The sequence below is a fragment of the Pygocentrus nattereri genome, chromosome 10 (genome assembly GCF_015220715.1).
Source record: "Pygocentrus nattereri isolate fPygNat1 chromosome 10, fPygNat1.pri, whole genome shotgun sequence".
In the NCBI taxonomy this organism is placed as follows: Eukaryota; Metazoa; Chordata; class Actinopteri; order Characiformes; family Serrasalmidae; genus Pygocentrus; species Pygocentrus nattereri.
This window is the reverse complement of record NC_051220.1, coordinates 23,567,985-23,592,718: the sequence shown is the minus strand read 5'-3', so window position 1 is coordinate 23,592,718 and position 24,734 is coordinate 23,567,985. Positions and strand designations below refer to the sequence as shown.

Sequence of the window (24,734 nt, the reverse complement as noted above, 5' to 3'; positions counted from 1 at the left end):
TAGAGGTAGAGGAGGAAAGGCATGGAGTCATACTGTGAAGGGTGGAAAGAGAAAAAAGGGTGAGTGCACTTCAAAGATGAAAGGAGCAATGGAGAGAGGGATTGTGGAGGAGAGATATCAGAGGAAACCTTCCCCAGCAGTGCATGCCCCACCCTCCACCAATCAATGAGACAGCATATGATCAACACAGTACTGTCAATCACACAACTCCCTCAGGCTGTTGAGCAATAACGAACTCTCTTGATTGTGCTGTTGCTTTGGGAACCATCCAGCAGACCTTTTTGGTGCTTTTGAAATCCTCTCTCCATCTGCAAGCTGGTCTGGGATTCCGAAATGGAAAAGAAAAATAAGGTCAAACCTCTGTAACTGCACACAATGAAATACTTGTGCATTACCAGCTACTGTGGGCTTTTCAAAGCTTACTTGGTGCCCTTCAACTGTTTCCGCTCAGATTCCCATTTCTAGCAAATATGTTGAATACAAGGCAAGGAGGCTGAGTGCAGAGTGAATGGATACAGTCTTATCACAAAGAGGGTGTACTCAAAACAGCCAGGCTAGGATAAATACAACATTCTGCTATAAAAAGGTCACTTTGTGCTCCATTCAGAGACTTCTAAACTCCAGACAGCATGGAAAGGAAGTGAGGACAAAGGTCACTACTGAGGAAGACCGTCGACACTGAAGTACACAGAGTAATTCACACGCAAAACACACACCCTCCAGAGCGGAGGTTTCCTGGTTATTGTGGCAAGTGCTTGAGCTGTGTTTGTTTACCTTCTGCAGGTATAAATATACAGGAACAGTAGCATTATGCTACCATGCTTCATGTGTGACTAAGCTGTTTGTGCTGTAAACACCTGAAGTTCTAGTCCATATTGCCAGTGACAAAAGCTGAAGGTCCATCTGTATTATGCCTATGTTCATTTGTAATGACTGACACGGCTGAAGATTCATTATATACTATACACACTCTCAAGCAAGTCAACTTTCCTAAATTAAACTTTAAAGAGAGATCGATTTAGATTTTTGCTTAATAAGTGCCTTATGAATTCTGTAATGTTCCACATACAAGTCATGTCATGTTTTCACACACATCGTCTAAAGCACTCGTATTTGCAGTACATATCAACGTTCATTATTTGAGAAGTCTGGACCTTTTAGTGGCCATCATGCCTGTTCAGGTGGCCTCAAAGACCTCTTAAAATAATTTAAATGCTAATTTGTTTTTGTCCTTAAAAGACAAAATTTGAGGCCAAATGCAAGTTCATCATGTCCTCTTATGTGTTGGGAGTCCATGAACTGGGCATCTTGCTTAAAGGGCCCATACAATAAAAAAAAACAAAAAAAAAAAAAAAAAACTGATCTTTCCAAACTTTGCACCTCACAAAAAGAGTATGATGTAGGATATAAACACTGTTTAACTCCATACAGTCCATATATATGTAAATTAAGGTGAAAAACAGCGCTTTAAATTTATTGTTTTATGAAGTTCCTTTTGGCATCAATCAGTATCAGGCTTATACCTACAGAAAAAGCTGGATCAGATTTTAGAGTGAAAAAGAATGAATCTGTTGATTAATGTAACAAATCGACCCTGAAATAGCACATTCACATTGTGTGATAAGATGTTGCTAACTATGTTTTTCTTCCTGTGGGGTAGTAGTGTGTTTGAATGTGACCGCCTACTTTTAGATGCTCTTCAGGGCTTCAACTGAAAATAACTTCCTTCAAGTTCAATATTCGTAGCAGCAGAGAAAAAGTGATACGGTGCTATCTCGTTTTCACTGAATAAACACGGACTTCACAAGTGGACCCAAGAAAGAACATTAAAAATGAAATGTAAAATGTGGGTCCTTTACATCGTGTGTGTGCGCGCTTTTTGCCGACCTCATCCTCAGATTCAGTGCACTGAGGATGATTGTGGTATACTTTCCATTTGCTCCCGTTATACTTTTAGATGTCTCTGCATCATCCATGATTTCCACATGCAGAAATAAATTCCAAACACCATAAACTATTCATTGGAGACAAAACAACCTCAGGTCAACTTGTGTGAAGGAAAATTGGAGAAAGAAGTCTGTGTGTGGAAAAAAGGCATCTAAGTATGTATAAAAGGAAGGCAAATGTGCCTGCACCAGTTCAAAAAGGAGTAATACATGGTCAGTGGATCACACCCTGATAAGAACCTGAGCGCTACAATGACCCATACTGGAGCACAGCCTGAGGCCTGCAGTTCAGTGAGCAGTGGAACAGCCCTGCACAATCAATATTCAATCCACCAGCCTGACACCACACCATCGCTTGAGGGGGTCAACTCACAGCAATTAGCAATGACACACTGTGCAAGCAAGTTCATTTCTACAATAATTGTTCCCCTGCCAAAATGTTTCAGCTCGAGCACAAAGTTGCCTCTGAAAGCTATAAGAAGTCTGAATGAGTAGAAACGAACCATTCAAACCAAAAAAGGGGTACCAGACCACAATCCCTACAGTTGCTTTAGCCCTGTTCTCAAAGCCATTTCTTTAAGACGGTTGATGCTGTAAAGTTCCTATCCTGCTGCTCAACTCAAAGCCCTTTCATAGATGCCACAGAAGCCTTGAGACTGGAGTGGGCAAGCACAGAAACATGAGGAGAATTCAAAGCAGCATAACCCACCACCATTAATCAATGATAAGAATACAATCAACAGATGGAAACAAAGGGAGCAAAACACACAAAGAGGCCAGGTGAGGGCTACAACCACGTGACCCTGGTATCGCAGGGCATGCCACAACTTCCTGTTACATGGGCTTCTCCTCAGACTGCTTGTGTCCGCGCTCTGTTTATGAAGCACTGCAACCAGATAGTAAGGACGGTGTGCTGTGTTAAAGCCAAGTCCAGGCTTGAGGAGTCATGAAAAATCACTCGTCAAATAACTGGATATAGGTTGGGGATGGAGAATTTAGAAGAGTTTAGAAAAAATGTTTGTTTATAAACAACATTTATACAACACAGACATTTTAGAACTCATCTGGGGTTATTTCACAAACCTTTCAAGCAGTGGCTAATAAAAGAGCTCAAGGTTTTGGCTTAAATATGAGAGAGAGAGAGAGAGAGAGAGAGAGAGAGAGAGAGAGAGAGAGAGAGAGAGAGAGAGAGAGAGAGAGAGAGAGAGAGAGACAGAGACAGACAGACAGACAGAGAAAGAGTGAAAGACAGAGAAAGAGAGAGACAGAGACAGAGACAGAGACAGACAGAGAGAGAGAGAGAGAGAGAGAGAGAGAGAGAGAGAGAGAGAGAGAGAGCGAGAGAGAGAGATAGAGAGAGTGAAAGACAGAGAAAGAGAGACAGAGACAGAGAGAGAGAGAGAGAGAGAGAGAGAGAGAGAGAGAGAGAGAGAGAGAGAGAGAGAGAGACAGACAGAGAAAGAGTGAAAGACAGAGAAAGAGAGACAGAGACAGAGAGACAGAGAGAGAGAGAGAGAGAGAGAGAGAGAGAGAGAGAGAGAGAGAGAGAGAGAGAGAGAGAGAGAGAGAGAGAGAGAGACAGAGAAAGAGTGAAAGACAGAGAAAGACAGAGAGAGAGAGAGAGAGAGAGAGAGAGAGAGAGAGAGAGAGAGAGAGAGAGAGAGAGAGAGAGAGAGAGAGAGAGAGAGAGAGAGAGAGAGAGACAGAGAGACAGAGAGGGGGGGGGGGGTGGTAGGCAAAAACAAAGTTTCCCTGCTCATTAACTCTGAAGACAACAGGCCGAGACTGAAAGAGAGAACAAGAAAAAATGGAAATAAAAGAGAATGAAAGACAAAGAAAAATAGAGTGAAAGAGAAAGAAAAACTGAAAAAATAGAATGCAAGGGAAACTGAGATAGAGAGAGGGAAGTAAGACTGAGGAGACAAAAAAGAAATAGAATTAGAGAGGGGCAGAATAAGAGACAAAGTTGAGAGTAGTTGAGAGACAAAAAAAGAGAGAGAAATAAAAAAGAAGAGAAAGAAGGAAAGAAAAACAGGAAGGAGAGAAAACAGCAGACAAAGAGACAGAAAGAGCGTGAGAGAAAGAGAAACCAGTAACAGACGGATAGACCGACAGAAAAAAAGGGAAGGAGAAAGACATTCCAGACTCCGTGGCAACTCCCTTGGTCACTTTCTATTGACCCAGAGTAGCGGACACCTCCTCTCTTGCCCTGCCCCCCAGTCTCCATTAAACAGACGCAGCTCAGTGCAGCTCCCCAGAATGGAGAAAAGCTCGTCAGACTCAGAGACTGTGTAGGTGTGTGCACAACTCACACAGCCCTCATTAAACACCATCACCAATATATCTGTGTGGTTTACCATACCAGACAACCCAGCCAGTACAGCTTCAGGGTTTAACTCATTACTTTAATCATTTACTTTTACATGATCTGCTCAGAGGAACCAGATGTCTATCAAAAGACCAGGAGAAACCACACGAAAGGCTACAAATCTTCCATATGGCACTTAAAACACTGAGGAACCTTCACCCAGCAGCAGTCTGGAACAGAAACAATGACTGACATCAGCTCCACAATAGAGGCCACACAAACACAGCTCACCCACTAAAACAATAAAGGCACCACACTGACCCAATTCTGCTTACTAACACAATTTAGCAGCAAACACTATTCATGAATTAGTAAATTCTGCAGGGGTTCAAATAGTTAAAAAAGTGTGTACCATAATGAATAAGACTGTTAGATTACTGGTGCTGTGGCCATTTGATCATATTTATAATGGCCCACAGGCAGCAAACCTTTAGGCCTATATGTTGCTGCTGTCAGAACCATCTCCATTTTTGTAATTTTTCAGTTTTTGACATCACTTGAAAATGTCTGTTGTCCTTTATATTGTATGCAAATTTCACCCAAAATTACTTAGAAACAAGTCTGGCTCTACTGACTTACTTTAAAATTGAAGTACTTTTTTTGCTTCTCCTGTAAAGTTACCATTTTGGAGAAGTTTTGTTTTTGTTCTGACAGCAGCGATATGCTGTATGTAAATTCATTTAATGAAACGCTCTACAGGTGAACAGGGTAGCTTTCTAAAACAAAAGCTAATCATAAATGATCGGAGTTGATTACTGGCAATTTATTAATTACTGATAAGCACTTTAGGTATTTAATGTTTTTGAAAAAAAATTCAATATGGATTTTTTTTTTATTAAAATGGAAAGAAAAGGCCTCAAGTCAAAATGAAAAAACTAAAATAAAGTGTCTTTGAAAGCAGAGATGAACTGATTTAGAGAAAATCTATTTTAAGAATCAGCATTAGCCAGAGATAGATGAGAAAGCATGTGCCATGTGTGAGAAAGTTGATGTTTGTACAAAAGAAATAGACATATTTGGATTTTCAGAAAGGTTCTACAAGAAAAAAAAAGCCATGTCCAGGCATAGCTAAGCCTTCAACATTACTAACTTTAGCATATAGCAGAATAGTCTGATGCAAGTGGATGCAACTGACAAAACGCTGAAAAAACATTTACAGTTAAAGATGTCAGATACAATTTATCCAAAAAAAACAAAACAAAACCATAATACATAATATTTTAGTCAAGGACAGCATTTGTACTGTATGACCCCTACATAAGCCATTTTAAGACAACCGATATAAACCTACATTAACATTTTGCTGCTTTAGTCAATTTTGATATCATTTCACCATAGAAAGTGTTATGATACTGAGGCACTGAGGCTTGTTGGAATAAGCTTTTATAAATCTAAACGTATGTCAGCTGTCATGAAAGGCTTATGCAGGAGTCATGTAGAGTTTCTGAATACTGCCTTTCAGTAGTGTTACAAAAATATGGGACTGAAATCATAATTTCTGCCTGTAGTGTCTTCCCCTAAATTCAAATAACAGTCAGCAAGACAACACAGTTACTAAGCCTGAGTATTAGGACTGCCTACTATTAAAGCCTGTATCTTTTATTCAGCATAACTGCATCACTACCATCACTCAGTACAAGTCTGTCTAACATACAGGTCAGAGTTTTGGGTCTGCAGGTTAAAAAGGTTGAGCTCTAGCTTAGCCATAATAAATATCATGTTGCACAAAGAGCGAGGCAGGCTTACGTCATGCAGTTGGCTTAGTTACAGGTTACAAGATCTGTATGCATGAGGCTACTGAGTTTATCAAGCCGAGGTTTATTCCTGTTCAAGTGTGTGTACATTCACTGAACAACTACAGTACTTCACATTACTCTGACACCGTGCCAGAACTCATATCAATGTAGCTTAAGTAAGAGTGCGCTTAGATTTGCTCTGAAGGCAAGGCTTTGCTGTCAGTTTCCATGTTGGGTGATGGGAGTTCCAGGAAAAGGGGGATGCAGTAAATATGCTTAGGAAGAAAAGAGGAGAGAGAAAAGTGAGGGTTTAACACACACACACACGTAAGGGCTTTGTTTCTGGCTTTCCCACGGCAGCGTGTCTCAAGGGAGGCTTTCTAGTGCTCTGGACTGGAAGACGCACACTCATCTGTGCCTTCCAGAGGGACTGAAAGTTGCCCAAGTGGATGTGAGTGAGGGAGAGACGGACACAGTTGACAGTTGATTAGAGGTAGGAAAGATAGAATAGAGAAAAGACGGGAGAAGAGAAAGTAGGAGAGAGAAGGCAAGAAAGCAACTGGAGGAGTGTCTGAGGCTCTGGTTGCAGTCTCCAGGGCTGTACAGGTGTGTAGCAGTGGAGAAACTGTACACCTCTGGGAACAAGACATGTTACATAGCCTATGAGCATATAAACGAACAAAGGGAGTTAGACGGCTAACTAGCAATAAAGAAACAAACCTATTCACCTTAAAGGAACAAATCTTTGAAAAAAGATTCACACACAATGCCCCATTATTACCTCAAATATATGCCCAAACTTTGCTTCTTTAGCTTTGGACTTGAGCTACAATGCTAATGTAGCTAAACTGGAAGCTTATATCCAACTAGCATCACCCACATGGTAAGTCTAAATCATCTCACACTTATTAATTCATCTCAAACAGGCTTGCTTATGTGGTTTATGACACTGTACAACACATAGTTACCTATAAAAGTATATCACACAGCTAAAACGCTAGTATTGGCCACCTTGAATTGAGAAAAGTGATTTAGGCATGTAGTTTGCACAATGCTAATACAGGGGTACAAGCTTGTTGCTTGTTAGCTACATTAGCCTCACTAAAGAAGATTGTAGTACATACGACTTTAAACAGGCACAGTATTAAGACTAGTGCCACACCTCAGAAAATCACAATGGTCCCCAGTGAAAATGCTTACACAAGTGTTATTTAAAGAGGAGTACCACTGATTTTTCAAGATTTTTGCACAATTCAGCATAAACAATGTTGAGATGTGAGCAAAGTCAGTCATTCGGAGAAGTTTGATGTGAAATTCTGTGTTGTAAGAAAATCTCAGTCTGTAAGTTTCTCTACAATAAATGTGAGAAGAACCAGCAGTCGCAATGTCTACGATGCCTATAAAAAATTCTGACAAACCACCACAACTACAGAATCCCAGCAGTGTCAGTGTCCTACCATTGACAGAATACAATCAAACTGAGCTGTTCAGGATAAAAGAAATGTAGGAGCACTTCACTCAGTTCACTTTGTGCCATGTATGAGAGTGAACAAAGGCAGTCGACCACTTCAGAAATGATGAGATGTTTTAGCTGAAGAATGGATAAATCCTGACAATAACAATTATACAACAAACTACTTCTAATATACCACTGGTAACATTGTTTGTAGTTCCTCTAATAGTGGCAAACGGGCCATGTCTGTGGCTAGTGGTGCTTTGGCCTGCTCTGCGGTTCATTAGACCCAGACTCAGAGCAAGGGCCCCAGCCACGCCACATCTTTCATAGCACAGCTCAGAGAGGAGTCAGCTTACAGTGGCTCAGCTTCATACACGCTTTTCCTCTAGACAATAGACTGGGAGGATCCAACATGGCACCCCTCCCCCCGGGAGGCCCTTTGTCCTGGCCGCCTGCACCTCCATCTCTCTGAGGGGACAGTTTCTGGTGATTGAGCATGCAGACACTGCAGAGCTAATCTAATTTTTGGGGGTTGGAGGGTTAAAAGTGGGGAATGTAGACAGATCCCTGCCTACAAACACGACTGGCATGGCGGGCCCCTGACCTAAAGCATGGCAGAGCAGCAGCACATGAAATCATCCTAATCAGGGGTGGCACATATTTACAATTCCTCAATGAATCTGGGGCAGTGCTAGTCTGCATAGATTAAGGCCCCAAATGTGCCATGGGCTTTAGGTTTAAGGCTGAATCCAGGCTAAGCTGGAAGAATTAATATTTTGAGCAGTAGGTTTAGAAGTTAGGCTTAATCCAGAATGCCACCACACCCCTGACCAAATGCGCCATATGCGGTCACCTAAAGCCTATACTTTCTTTTTCAGCAGTGCTCAAACACTTACTATAGAGTTCATACACCAAGCTAGTATAGTTAGAGTTCTAGACCAAAGCCAGTGACCTGTGATCACAAATTCATGCAACCAACCATTGCAATACTTGCAAAGGCTTCCAATTTTCTCAAATTACCACATTATTTCTGCATTAAATATATACACCCTATAGGTGCTTTCACAATTATTGTAAGAGATGCAGAGATGATTACAAGTATTTCATATTTCAACTTAAGATAAATCAATTTCCAAATGTTTTACTTTAATGAAGGGTGGATGTCTTGCAACATTGTTGTGCACCACAAACTAAAGTCAATGATTTTTTTTTTATCATGATACATAATTTTTCTGTGCACTTGGACGATTATATAGAAGATTGATGATTATATAGCTAATCATGATTTTTAACAGGAGAATATTATACTAATTATTTTTAGCCCATAAATCGCCAAGGCCTAGTACAGAGTCACAAAGTGGTAATGAATGTTCTATCAAAATAAGTCTTAGAGCGTTTTATTTAACTTCTTTTCTAAATTTTTCCTGAATGGGTCACTTGTTAGCTTTTGTTGAGGCAACCTGTGTTAGTCATCCAACACAAAAACCTATCGAGGTCCCTCTGCTGTTTTCATTTCTGCTATATTTTTGTCCAACACCAGTGCCATCACCTACCAAGCTCAGCCGACAGCCCCAGTATTTTTGGCCTGCTAGTACTGATAGGAGGTGATATTCATGGTTTCATGTATAAGCATCAGTATCAGAGAAGAAAAAGTGGTGCTGTGTCATCTCTGACCATACATGTTGAAATAACTTAAGTGCGTAAAACATTTGCTGGCCTGGCTTCACAGAGATAAGACATTGTGTAAGATATACAAGATATTGAATAGCTGAATGTGATTTGCCTGTCTGCAGGTCAGCCAAATCACTCATGCATAATGTATGATTATAATAAATAGATGAAATCAGTCTTTACAAGTTCAGTGGTGAGAAGTGCTTTTCAGCTTAACTTAATCATGCTTTATCAGACACGTTTCCTGCGAAAGTGACACCTACGCACACTCCGCTGACATCTCAGAACCCAAAAGCAGCTCAACGGCTCAATCAGATCTGTATAATGAAACTTTCTGATCAGTAAACTTTGTAGATCTAGGACCAAATTAGGACCTTAAGTTAATGTCAAGCTTGCTCATACAGTCTTCTTGCCACAAAATCACGCATATGAAAGAACAATCTCCACCCACTGCTTATCTCCCAGACCTCCTGGGCCTATCACAATAATTAATTGGTGCAAGGTGATATCTTTGCAGGGACCAGTAGCAACAGCCAGCAGCATGATGTTTTATGGCTATTAGGAGAGGCTCCATGTACATCAGAGCAGTTATCTCAATGACGAAGGTGCTGAGGGTGGATTGTACACCAAAACTGAGGTCAGCAGCTCTTGTCATAAGCAAAAAAATATATATATTTCTCATATCTGGGCAATTCTAGTTATACATACATACTGTATGAATTCTAAAAGTTTAAATTGCACTACCAATGAGAAAGGAGAAAAATCTTATTTTGAAGTAATTGTGATCTGTGTGCCTTTCCACCCTGTGCCACATGTCATTAGCAGACCATGCACTGACTGGCCAGGTTGAAATAACTTGAAATTAAGAGCCAACATAACAAGCAACCGTAGTAGTGCTTAAACAGAGAAGCTTTAGGCACTGCATTTTTACAGAGATTTGGAACAGATCCATCACATTGACCTACTAAGATTTCAAGGTCAATCTAACTTTGCAGAAGTAGTATGTAAACAAATTGATCTGTCCTCACATTTTAGAAGTAGGGCTGGATATTCGATACAGTATTGATGCCTAAAATTCAATACTGATACCAAAACTTTAATGTACATCCCATGTCATTCTAACAAATATAAATAACTGTACATTATAAATAAAATGTACATTTTAAGGAGAGTGCATGGTTTGACCTCATCCATCCAGGGCATAAATTCATTTTAAACTAAAATATTTTACAACTAGTATGACTGCACACAAGTTGAATAGGCTTCTGGGATGTATATAAAACTCTTTTAGTTGTATACTTAACATCTTCCCAAGAGTATTACACCCCAAGGCTTATTATTCAGTAATTACACAGAAGACAATGACAACCAAGTTATTCTTAATGGCCACATATCCAACATTTCTTGCATTTTATTTTTGTCCCTGATAGCCAATTCCCAACCTGTCTTCATTGTGCCCAATTCAAAAAGAGGTCCATCCTACAACACTCCTTATAACTTCAAAGTGAATGGGAAGACTCAAGCTAAACTACTGTGGACTGAACAGGTAATTATATGTAAATATACTCATTTGGAATTGCTAACTTTATTGTATGATTTTCCAGCAACTAACATCAATAACCTCCAAAGATATTCATATTAGCTGATTCATCTCATGTTTCAGTTAGTTCTTTGTTTTGTACAGATGTGAATGTAGCTAGCTCGCTACCAAGATGACTTGGGTAACAAACATACAAGGTACTAAGCTCTCTAAACTTGGGTGAAACATGGTTTTATTGGTTATCTCACATTCACCAGCTGCACTGACTGGGCTGCAGATAGGACATCATAATGCTTCAAGAACTTGTCATTTTCAAGAAGGAACCTTTTTCTGTGTATATCTTCAACTTCACCAGGAGAAACAGATGGACTACAGTCTGTAGCTGAAGATGTACAAATAGCATCTATACGGTAAGTGGACCTTATAAAATAGACGAGTACAGCTACCATGTGGCCAGTGAGTGTATATTGTGAATGGGCAAAGCAATATTGTAAATCACCATCACAATAGTGCTCTTGGCAACACTGACATCACAAGTGTTTGCAATACACCAAGAAATACAGTCTAAGAAATCACAAAATATTCTGTGTTGCATGTCCAACATTCCAGGTAAATGTACTGTGTCTTTAATGTATGCAAAGCATATAATTATATGCCAAAATGAACCTGCAATATGGTTTTCCATCTGTCCACACTGCAAAGCCCAAGTATTAGGCAGCATTATCTTGAATGGGGCAGTTTAAGTGGAGCTACACTGTTTCTGGAGAGGGTGTAAGAGTGGAGAAGAGAGTGACAGGGAGCAGAGCGGCATCAGGTTAGAATAACAGTGAGGAAAAAGAAAATGGATTGTAATCTAAAGTGAGAGGACTATTACATTACAAGAGCTAAGCGTTTCCGCTGACCAATGTATGGATATCCTCAAAACAGCTCCTCAGGGGGCTTTAGAACTTTTATTTATCAAATTACACCAACCCATCCCCCCACACAAGAACCTGCAAGTGAGGGTCTACAGGGTTGTGATTAACATAAGCCAAGACAACACATCTGTTCTTAATCAGGGGTGCAATGACCCACACAAGACCTCCAGATGTTGCCTTTCTGAGGCTCCCCCATTTACCCACATTTCAACAGTTAGACTGGACACTACACATGGTCTTTAGCTTAACCTCATGAGACAAAAAACAACAAAAAAAAAAAAAAACACACAACACAGGCATTTCTTTGCTGTCATAAAACCTTGTCTCTCTAAAATGGAAATCATTTATGAGAAGATTATCTTGCTGAAATACCTCAAACACTATTAACCCACCAAAAGAAATACACAGCATACAGCAGATTAGATTAGATCAGATTAGTGCCATCTTGAGTACAATTTACTTGTAATTTTTTGAACTGGCAATGTTTGTTTATTTGATGTTTGTTAATAACACCTTTAGAGCATAATGGTAGGAAATATTTGTTTATTTAAGCTTGAGCTGTTTTAGCTGTTAATAAGTATTAACAGCTAAAAAGCAAGATAGCCAGTTTAAATTGTCCACTTTATTCTTTTATAAACAGTTTTAAAAAATGTCCAATTATATCTATGGCAATAAATAATCAGCTAAGATTTCATGATCATGAGAGCCCTTGTGTCACAACAGCCACTATGTTGCACAATGGTGTCCATCTGTTTCACTTTCAGAATATGAGGAAAGTATAGCTGAGCAGGTTCTTGCCCAATGCATCTGAGCTGATAGCCTTAGGGACACTGGCTATACACAGAGGAGCTCTGTTAAGACATGTATAAGTGCTTTCTTTAGAGTGCATTTACCCCAAAGTGAGTACACCTCTAAATGACCACACATACTGACATACATATCACTCTGTTACTTCTAACGAAGACCCAAACAGAGGCCCTATAAAAACAGCTGCACTCAGACATCAGAGTGCAGAGTTTCAGAGAGCTAACAGCAGAACTGTGTGTGTTAGATTCTCACTGTCAATGAAGACAACACAGCCCTACATCTAAGAAGCACTTCACACAACATTCTGAAAAATGTCAACCCCTTGAATGAGATGACACCTTCTCTGATATGAACTGAGGGTGAGGTGAGAAAGAGCGAGCAAGTGACAGAGAAACACAATACTTAAAAGAAAACTGCATTAGAAGGTAATTATACATAGTTAGGCATTCACATATTCCCTGCATCCTTTTATTATTTATAGGAAACCTAACAAAACAGATTGGGATACAGGGAGACAACCTGCTTCAATCTGCACAACAATTTCAAGCACAAGGCCAAAGCAACAGCAAAAGGAGTGGATGAACAAAAAGCTGAATGTTCTACAAGTTTAAGTCTAGCTCAGTTCAATCAGTTCAATAAAGAATTTGTGTCACTATTTCAAAATTCTAGTCCACAAGCAACATCCAACCAAACTGAAGAGCCTGAAGCAAATCTACCAAGAAGAATGGGTGATCATCTCTCCCATATAAAGTACAAAGGGAAGAGAAACCAACAGTCTTAAAGCTGTTAATGCAACAAAAGGTGGTTTTACCAAGTACAAGTCTGAAGGGGTTGAATACTTATACAAGCAACATTTTTTTCTCTACTGAGAAATGTTCTCAAGAACAATTTCCTATATCGATTTGTAATAAAGATACTCTAGAACAATCTGTCTAAGCATCATTTGTAATCTGGCGAATTTGATAACTTTTAAGGCTGGTTTAATACTTCCGAAAGGCATTTGGATGTCCTACAGTGTAGCAGTGGAGTTGAGAAACTGTACAGTAAGGAATGGAATGCTGGAGGAGAAGGGTCAGCCATGAGATAATGTTTCAGATTTGGCAAAAAGCTACTTAAAGGCTGGGGCACTGCCCAAAACCAACCAAAAGATTGCCGGCTTATAAAACCAACTCACGTCCACCCACAAAATTACACTCGCTTCCTAGAAATGTCTTCTCTGAAACCATGCATCACGCTGCATGATGAAGCTGCTGCATTTGGTCTAAAAAGTGCTTTGCCACACTCCCTCACTTTTATCCCTCTCTGACTCCTATCATTACAATCATTATAGGTCTAGAAAAACCTTTCAGAAATTCAGAGACCACCCTCGACCGCATTACATCTTTCCAGTTTTATGAAACACTTCATGTCAACTTCAGTGATTTCACCCCATAAACTCTCACAGCAGTGGTCACAAAGTATTGCTTGTTGTTGAAAAATAAGATGCACAGATGTGCCCCACATCCTCTTTATAAACATCAGCTCACATACACAGGCATGTTGTAATCTAACCTTTAGTGGATCAATGACACACTATTCAAAGTGTCCAGGAAGTGAGATGCCGTTGAAGCAGGAAGTGGTGCAGTGATCTTACCTGGTAGTAGTTTTTGATGTGTCTGATAACAGTGCTGAGGTTCTGGATCCTTAGGTTGACATCATTGTTCACCTGCTTGTTCACCCGGTGGTTTGTCGGATTTGGATCTCTGTTGGAAAGATCGTCAACTCATTAATATAATCATATAAATCATAGAATAGTATCCACTACAGATGACTCTGCAAACAAAAACAGACTCGCTATAAACATCTATTGACTTATCAACCAAGACATGCATGATGATATTTGACTATCAGCATCAGTTAACTGCTCAAAAATGTAAAAATGTCAGCATTGTAGAGATGTTGGCCAACATTTCACACTGATATTTGACGTTCAGGCAACACTGGGCTACTGCACTAAAATAGCTGTACATTTTATACAATTTATTGCATTTGAACGTTCCAGAGGGGTTGTATTTGGTCACAGTGCTATTCTAGATGAATGTACTGACAATTTGTACTTTTTTTCTGCACTTAGTGTGCATTTTTATTTATTTGATGAGTTTAACATAAAAAAACCCATAAAATATAGAACATGCCACACTTTTGCACAGACCACATGATTTTATTTTTTCCAATGTTAAACTGAAGAAATCAGTGTAACATAATCAGTAATTGTGCATTAAAATTTTCCCTATAGAGGATGTTAACATTTCAGTTAGAAAATCAACAGAACATGCCACTGACCAGGAGCGCCCAAACGTTTGCACACAACTGCACATGGAAAAATAGAAGGTATCATAACTGGTACTGAATTCCACACCAAAAATAAACACATCCTTGCCATCATGTCAAAACTCTGTAACTTCATTTTTATTTTTTCACCATTCAAAAATGCCAGTTGTCCTTTTCAACGCATTTCATGATGAGAGGCCAGTAGAAATTATCCAAAACTGCTTGCAATGAAGTCTCGCTACATTCAAGAACACTTTGAAAAGTTTGAAAAACATTTTTATCTCCTGCAAAAGTTAACTTTTTTTTGTTATAGTGCTTTGTAACTACACATACTCTTCAAACAAGCAAGAGGTTCAAGTTAAAGCAATGTACTATTCAAAAGAGTCACATTTTTGGCATAATTCAATAATGTGGCATAATCCAATGATTTAGATGAAAATACAGTCATTCACAGGGCTTTGATGTGAAATGGTTCATTGTGAAGAAACAGACTCAAGTAAAGATTCAACTTCTTTATAGTGGTAGGGACAGGAACCAGGGGTTATTTAGGCCTACTATCCAAAACAACCTGTGAACATGCAGCTGTCTGCATTTTTACAATATTTGTAATGTTGGTAATAGTAATATAGTGTTAAATCTTAGAAAATTTGTTTTTTGGGGTACTATTTTGCCTTACAACACCATCAAGGAGTGTATTTGTAAGCATTTATGTGCTGACTCTGTGAGGTGACTTTTTGAGGCATTAAACTCTTCAAATGTCTGGTTCTTATCACCACCACTGCAAACACTTCTGACTAATTTTGTCTAGAATGGAGCTTTTTACATAACTTTGTTTACACCATAACAATTTGATTTTGTGGAGATTATTTCTATAAAATATATGTAATTACCTTGTAACTTCATGCTCTCTAGGTACAGCTATCCTTAAAAAAAAAAAAAAAAGTAAAATTTTGCCATAATCACTGTTTTTATTTCCATGTTGTGAAAGTGGTCAGGGCTCTAGCTGTCTGTGTGTGTATGTGCTGCATGCCTGGTGGACAGTCTCCACCACACGCACGTTGGAACTCCCGCACAGGCGTTATTTGTCTTCCCCTCATTTACATTTGCTTTGTGAGACTGGCATGCAAATCCTGCCAGCCTGGCTCACAATTCCTACTTGCTTGTGAAAGAACCATAGTTAAGAGCAGAGACCGTTTTTCAACTCTGTTGTCGCCTTAAAATGTTTTGTGGAGCCCTCAGGCCAGGACAACTGCCTTGTGATTCACCTTCAGAGCCTTGTTACAGCCATAGACACAGCAAGGGACAGAGGGGCCAGGAAAAACAAGAGCTAGTTTGGTGAGAGAATATGAGGATAGGGTGTGTTTGGAGTGGAGAATGGATAGGGTGCACATAAAGGCTATTTGCCAGATGGGATTTGTTAGCATGAGGGATTTCTTACTACAGGGGTCACTTTGTACTACACCATGCAGATCTGAAGATATGCTGATAGGATGTATGTTTCACATACCTTCACACGATAAATGAGCTGCAACATTATTACAGTAGACTAAAACTACAAAATGGACTGGAGCTCATCAAATTCTACACACATATATTTAGATACTATTCAAAAATCATAGACACCCTGCATTCATTTCATTTCTCTCAAATGGCCATTATTTCTTTTTTAGGATCAGGGGAAGAAAAAAAAAAAAAAAAACAAACACCACATAAGCCTCAATAACTACTGCTTAGTGTGGCCACCCTTTGTCTTTATTACAGCTTCCATTATTTTTGCACAGCTTGTTTCAGTTTTTCAAAGAAACCTGCTCAGATATTTTTGCCCAACTCCAAAGTTCAGTTTTAGAACTTGGCTATATTTTTTGCTTATCATGATACAAGTAACCTCAAACGCAGACGTTGAGGTCTTGACTCTGGAGTGGTCGTTCTATAGAGAACAACAGCAGTTTCTTTGTTTTTTTGCACATGCTGTTTTCTTTGTATCTTTTCTCCCCCGAGTAACAGCTTTTTACAGCTACACATCCTTTCAGACCCAACAGTGAGTTGCCTTCTCCGTGGAAGGATGGACAGAAAGACCTATTGATTTTTCCGATGGTGACAATTCTGGTGGTTTACCAGGTTTTGCCTGGTTGTTAGGAGTTAAATATTCTTTTAATATTTTTTCCACTTTTTTCCTCTGACTTTCCTCTTCCTAATGCAAGTCAGTCAGCTCATTTCAAATCCCTTTAGAAATATCTCCTGAAAGATGAATACTAAACACACTTAACAGTTGCTTTTCTTAATAATCATTTAAATGTGAGGTGGTTTCTGACTTTTGCACAGTACTGTATGTATAGAAATTGTATGCACATGTTTATAAACATAATGAGGAGATGAACCTACACCTAATGTTGCAATGCAAAAGAGACAAACTTATCAATTCACAGCAAAAGATCACAAGAGACAGGAAGAGGTGTGAGTATTCTTAGTATTCAGTTAGTGACCCTGTTGCTGTAAGCTCTCAAGCTGGCATGGACTCTATTTGCAGGTTTGTGCAAAAGTCTTCAAAGGAATATATTAAAAAAAAAAAAAAAAAAACACCTTTCTGTATGGGCCTTATTAAGGCCTTAACATAGTGAAAATGACAATCTTGCCTCAATGTGAATAGTGACCTAGAAATTTCATGTCTTTTTTCCAATTGTCTCAGACTTCTGGACTCCACTGTATCTCAAGTCGTTTGTGTGTGTGTACAAACATATATACACACATAAAACATCTGACATCTATGAGATATTTTGAGGCTCTATTACAGTAATAAAGGCAGCACAGTGAGTAACACTTCAATCTGTACAGGATTTAACAGGACATCTTAAACAGGAAATCAGAGCAGGTGTAAGAGGACGCAGACACACAGACACGGATGCTGTCTGAGAGGAACTCATGCATAACACAGTTGCACGCGTCATCCGCTAATCTGACAGGGGATTGTACCCCACCCTGACACACAACCCCCCCTTTATGAGGAAAATATTTTCTTTGTCTGAGGAAAGACAGTATTTAAGCCTACTCATTAATAAAGAGGAGGCGTGGGCAGCTTGGGGGGGAAAGTGGGTTAAAGGACATTACTGTGTGGGGGGCAGGGTTAGCAAGGGGCACTACGGTTAGCACAGCTGGGAAGAGCACAAAAACACAGACACAGAGCAAGAGAGTGGAAGAGAAGGAGGGAGAGAATAAAACTCACTCTTACGAACAAGAAAGAAAGAGTGCAGGTCAGGTTTGTTTTAAACCACAGATTCCCAGCCCTGGAACACCCCACCCTGCACATTTGAGTTTTTTATGGCTCCCAACACACACACACACGCGCGCACACGCACACACACACACGCACACACACACACAGCAACTCATGAAGGGCTTGTTAATGAGCTGATTAGTTTGATCAGGTGTGCTGGGAGCAGGGAACCAGGTTTGGGAACCACAGATTAAGGGTCAATCTGGGTCAAGTAATCATTACCCAGAAGTGACGATAGTTGCCAGCTTCACACAATTTTATACATTAAAAGTTCAAATCTGCAATTTTTACTTTGATGTTCACAAACTTTAATACACCTACAATCCAGAATTTATTTATTACAGTTAAGGTACAGATTCTGATAGCAGTGCAACAGTATTGCCAAATGTTTGCACATAAACTGAAACGCACGACTCCGAATTAATTAAAATTCTGAATAACAGAAATCTTCAAACAGCTCTGGACAGCACACATTATTGCTGCATTCACATCTGCACTGAAAGAAAAGAAAAAAAATACCATTGTTCTGCCAGTGAACGTGTAGTGAGCAAAATTGTCACTCAGTAATGTCTTCCAGGCTTGTCTAACATTACAGGGCACTCCCAAGCAAGTCGGAAATGAATGGGTTAATATGAAGCATTTGCACAAAATCGTAGTTTGCAAGTGCTTGTAAAATGTCCTGAACACAGAGCAGTGGAAAATATTTTAACATCACTCTTAAAAATATTTTTGAACACTTCTAAATTTCAGTTATAGGACTTTTTAACAGTGCCTTGTGTATGTTAAGTTTCCTTTGATTTTTTTTTTATTATTAGTGAAGTACATCGTTCTACTTCCCAGAATTAAAAGAAGGTCCTAAACAAATGATTAACATCATTCAACACCATTCCCTGAGGACTTGCTCACGGGCACCCTCAGTTATTTTTTCTGATATAACAAGAGAAATAGGCAGTGGCCAGGCTCCCTATAAGCCAGATTTGGTTCTGCATCTCATAGTGATACCCAACCTACAGTGGCATGAAGCCACAGAAACGTTGGCACGGTGATAGTGTTGTTGGATGAAAAGTGAATGTCAAAGGAGAGTTTGACAGAGTATGTTGTTTAGGTGAAGTCAGGAGGATGCGCTGTACTCTTATTTTTTGCTGCATAATACTAGGATCATCTGGAATTCAACAATGAAAGGTTTGGCTCCAAAAAAACCCCCCAAAAAAACAAAAAACAAAAACACCACCCGGTTTATTTCACCATTGCAGCATTTGGAGAACTGAACTCTCAAAGGAATGTTCGGCACACTGCTGTGATGATGTACACATGCAGTTTGCACTCAGCTAACTGGAGGGGTTTAAGCTTCTAGAATGTCTTTAAGACTATCATGACTAGATTAGCCTAGTAGGTCCAGGACAAAACTAAAGAAATAAACTTTGGGCTTGTCTTGATTGATCAACTACATCTGCAACAAAGACATGGTTCAAATTAGACTTATTGCATTAAAAGCTCCTTGTTGATGCCTCACCAGTTTTATGAGCAAGTTTGCAAAGGCCTTAGAAGCTGTGGTTTAAAAAAAAATGTTGTCAAATAAGCTGTTTTAGCTCAAAAATGTGTTTTGAGTTACTGGATATGAGCACTTTCCTCAAGGGTTCTGTACAGATTTGAGCAGGGCAATGTACTTTTAGCGCCTCTTCAGCTTTAATACCGCCAATTTACTGCACATACGGAAACTTTTCCTAGAGTGTCAGAAGTTGGTATAGGTGACCTGACATTAAAGCAACGTATATTTGAAAAAAAACAGCTGACAAGTATGCAACAACAGGAAATCACACTACCTACTATGACCTGCTAAACAGCAATTGCCTTGCAAAGCCACTTTCAAAGGAGCTCCATCATAAGTTTCGTATAACTTCACAAATCTGTCTAAGGACTTGCAAAGCACAGACTTTGAAAGCCACCCGTGTCATTCCTTTTACATACACACGCACGCGCACACGCACACGCACACGCACACGCACACGCACACTACTTCTGAGGCAACAGCAGAGCAAACCGAAACTTCTCAAGAGCCACTTTCAGTTAGAAAAATGGCGCCATATGAAATGTCTATGTAGTGACCCCTTTTACTAACTTACACCTCACTGTCCCCATTGAGCCCATTACTAGCAGATACAGGCTGTTAAACACTGTAAAGATTCAGTAATCAAACAAAGACAGACACTCAGCTTCAGGGCCCATTAAAAACTAAGACTGACAGTCTGATGAAGCGTGAAGGCACTGATGGTGTCTCTGCACAGTTTGATATGAGGCAGAAGGGGATAGGATGTGGTTTCAGAATGGCAAACCGTATAACAGCTGCAAGATTAAACCACGCACACACATTGAGACACACTACACACTGCTGGCGGGACCACTCACATGTGGGTCATGATCTTATGCAGGAAGACCCCATCCACTAGCTCCATGAACATAGCGAGCTTGTCATCCGAGTTAGAGGCCAGCGGCCCAAAGGTCTTCACCTGAAAAACAGCAGCAGTTCAGTTACGGATGGATAATATGATCTGTACATATGTATGAATGATATACACTACACATCAATGTTTCTCAATAATGTAAGATTCTGCTAGTGGGCTTTTTGTACATTACTGTGTAATGCTTGTTCATGTTTGGGAAATGGGAAATATGGGGCTTGAAGGTACATGTAATCGCTATTGTCGGAACAAAACCTTCACTCTCCAAAATGGCAGTTCATTTACGGCGGGATAATATGATTGGTACATATCAATAAATGACGCTAGGCTCGTCACAGTCATGCAATCTAAGCTGATAATTCAATTGCGATTAACTAATTAATTGACTTTTATTTTCAATATTAAAGCCTGAAGGGGCCAATTGGGTTGAACAGGTGTCTTACTTCCTAGCTGTCCATCATCAAATGATGACAGACACAGCTCAAGCTCAAATAAAGAACTCACGACTGACCTCTAAATATATTATAGCAATGGCCAGAAGTAATGCATAATGAAAGGCTTTCCTTTCTTGCCTCTCTTTTATTTACATATATTTGCCTCAATCCAATGGATGAAAACCAATTACCATTCTGTTTGTTGCATAACTGTATGTAAACGTATGACGCATGTAAAAGCTAACAACTGTCAAAAATTGTGGTCAGCTTGAATAATCCACACACTGAAAATATCACCAACTTTTAGCTTTGACCCAAGGCCTTTCATGTGGGGTATCTCTGTGTAGCCCTCTGAGATGAATTATTACAAAGAAAGACAAAGGCCGGAGGACACGGGGAGAAAGCAGTAGAGTGGTCAGCCAAACAGGATGCAAGGCCAGGGTGAAGGGGTCATGGGAAGTTCCATAGGTTTCACTCAATTATTCTCAGCAAGTGCCATCGTCTTCCCACAAAACAGTTATACACACATCAGTGTTTCTCAATAATGTAAAATTCTGGGCTTTGGACATTGTTCTTGTGTGTGATTCAAGATCAAAGGGCTTAGATACACTGCGTAATGCTTGTTCATGTTTGGGAAGTGGGAAATATGGGGCTTGAAGGTACAAGTACCGCTACTGATGTAACAAAACCTCAACTCGCCAAAATGGCAACTTTACAGGAGAAAGAAAAACCTGCTTTACTTTTAACACAAGTCAATGAAACCAGACTTTTTTCTACGTCATTTTGGGTCATTTCTTTGGGTCCATCCATCATAAAATTTACACACAATGTGAAAGGAAACAGATCTTTTCAAACTGTCTCATAAACAGAAAAACATTTAAAAAAGGGAGATAAGAGGTTTTGTTCTGACAACAGCGATATACTCACTATGTGCAGAGGAATTCAGACAACCTTTCTAATTAGTGAATTTTAAGGTATACCCACTGCTGATACATGTGCCCAAGTGCATACACACGTGCTTCTAAAATCTATCTAAATCTACAGAAATCCACTGGCAGCAGAGCAGGATGCTCTGGAGCAGCTGTAGATTCACACGAGGTCACCAAGACAAGTGCCAAGTGTTGAGTAGAGTGGTATAAAGCTCTATTGGGCTGTGGAGCAGTGTAAGTGCATTTTCTGGAGAGATGCAATGCCATTAAATACTATTGGGTTGAACTTGAGGTGCATTTGAGATCAAGATCTAATCATCTAACACCAGTACCTGACCTCACTGATCAGTGATGTGGAAGTAGGGGTGGGCGATACAGCAAAGTCTAGTTAGGGAACTGGCCCTCTAACCGGAAGGTTGCCGGTTCGATCCCCAGTGCCGACAGCCCATGACTGAGGTATCCTTGAGCAAGACACCTAACCCCCAATTGCTCCCCGGGCGCCGTGGATAGGCCTGCCCACCGCTCTGGGCAAGTGTGCTCACTGCCCCTAGTGTGTGTGTGTGTGTATTCACTAGTGTGTATGTGGTGTTTCACTTCACGGATGGATTAAATGCGGAGGTGGAATTTCCCTGTTTGCGGGGTTAAAAAAAGTATCACTTAACTTAAAAACATTATATCACAATACTTCAAGATATTTTCACATTACATGATATGTGCCATGATATTTAATTTTTCTGAATTGTAATACATTGGAACAAACAAAATAGAACTTGTAATGCCACATATAAAACACAACAATAATAATAACCACTACAATTTTATTCAGTGTTTCCCAAACTGCACTACACTAAATCCAGTTACACAGGCCTAACTGTGCTCACTCTGTAATGAAACCTCTAGTTGGCCTGTAATTCTTAAGTACTGATGAGATATTAATGAGATGCTCAGTAAAACGTATTTTGACATAATTTATTAGGCTCATAATAAAACTTAATTACGTTGCCCACCACTGTGTGGAAGCAATCAAATAATCACAGCAATGTTCCATCATCCAATGTTAGTGCAGGAAAGGCAGGATAATCTCTCCATAAGCATCCATGATTTCAGAAATGATGGATGAGCAGGTGTCAAGCTTTTGACATGCGTGCTGTGCAGACTGACAGATAAAACTTAAGTTTTAAGCTTATAGAACACCATGATTACCAGATGCCCAGCCCACTGAAAGTCAGTTTAAGGGGATTTGATTGATTATTCTACAGCATCTATTCAGACCTGAGCCAAAGCATGACCTCAGCTGCTCCATTCCCACTAACGCTACCAAAATCCAGATAAAGAAAAATCCCAAGACGTAAACTGTAAGTCTGCTGGTCTTGGCGGCTCCTAATTTTAGCCTACTTTTGCCGACTAAAGCCTCACAGAACTACTAAATTCTGGGTAATCCACAATTTAGGTCTTACAAACCAGGACAGGGAAATCAGCAGAGAGGAGCAGGTGCCATGTCTTCATGTTCCATCTAATTCCTTTTTACTCACCCAGACCACCAGCGGAGACTCCATGAAGTTCGTCATCAGTTCAGACACGGTAACATCCATTTTGAGAAGCTGTAAGAAATTCCAGAAGCGCTTGAACACGTGTGTTTACTGCCTACATGTAAGCGCACACATTCCTAGACGTTACAGGCTCCACACTGCTGCCGCTGGCGGAGCAGAACAGTCAGAACAATGCCGCTGCTGCTGGCGATCACCCGGAATCACGCCAGCGACTCAAGTAAGAAACATGGTAAATCTGCACGGCTAGGGAGACGCTTTCTCCACAAGAGGTAGACGTGAAAAAACACGGTACTTTCCATCCACGTTTGCGTGGCGCTGTGACTGTGAGACGTCCGCTGACAAACTTTTACGGCACCATTTCCGACTGAAGCTCGAACAAGCGCGATCAGAGGGTCCCGGACAAAGTAGAGCAGACTACAAACAACTAGGCGCGTGAAAAGATCCACAACGCGAATAAAAAAGGGGCGATCTCAGGCCACACATGCACACCCTGACCCAATAAGCCAACGGGTGAGTCTGTGGAAAAAGTTCAAAGGAAAAGTTATGGCCGCGCTAGATTAAAGTTCATCTCCAGCCCGCTCTCCTCTCCACTCCTCTCCACTCAGCTCCGCTCAGCTCAGCACGCTTGGCTTGCGTTACTTTGTTACCGAGCATTCAACCTGTGCTCAGCGTGAATGGCGCGGCACAATGACATCCATGGGAGCCAATCAGAAACGTGCGTGCACCTAACGGGGGTGAGGAGATAACCAATGACTGACTCCTGGGAGCTGGGGTTCATTCAAAATGACGTAACCAACAGATCAAATTGTATTGCGGACCAGTGAATCTCCACGTTTTAGCTCAGTGGCTCCCTCTGCTGTTTAATCTTTACTCTTTAGTCCTCAGAGCCAGCCAGACCGTCCACGTCCACAGCCCAGCCAAATAATGACCTTAATTACCCATCCACACTAACTCTACTCTCTGCTTGTGTGCATGTCTAGACCAGCTGCCAGTACACCAGGTACCAGGTATTTAGTGGCCTTGTTTAGCTGGGTTGGGGGCTTGGATAAAGCAGTCTGTCTCATGGGCCCCTAGAACACTAGGGCTGGGTTGAGAAGTGATTAAGTGATTAAGTGACACTTTTTAATCCCACAAACGGGGAAATTTCACCTCCGCATTTAACCCAACCGTGAAGTGAACACACTAGGGGGCAGTGAGCACACTTGCCCGGAGCGGTGGGCAGCCCTATCCACGGTGCCCGGGGAGCAATTGGGGGTTAGGTGTCTTGCTCAAGGATACCTCAGTCATGGACTGTCGGCGCTGGGGATCGAACAGGCAACCTTCCAGTCACAGGGCCAGTT

At 40.4% G+C, this 24,734-nt stretch overlaps 1 protein-coding gene across 2 annotated transcripts in view; it reads right to left on the bottom strand.

The window, feature by feature from the left end:
- The window catches only part of ccdc88c (coiled-coil domain containing 88C), a 78,619-nt gene extending 54,573 nt beyond the window's left edge, over window positions 1–24,046 (bottom strand). For both annotated transcript variants that reach the window (XM_017694524.2, XM_017694526.2), the window contains exons 1-3: window positions 23,377–24,046; window positions 20,429–20,529; window positions 14,075–14,183 (exon numbers count right to left, since the gene is read on the bottom strand). In XM_017694524.2, the coding sequence (XP_017550013.1) occupies window positions 14,075–14,183; window positions 20,429–20,529; window positions 23,377–23,436 (270 nt within the window). In that variant the 5' untranslated portion in view covers window positions 23,437–24,046. The remainder of the gene's footprint in view (window positions 1–14,074; window positions 14,184–20,428; window positions 20,530–23,376) is intronic.
- Between the last annotated feature and the right edge of the window lie 688 nt (window positions 24,047–24,734).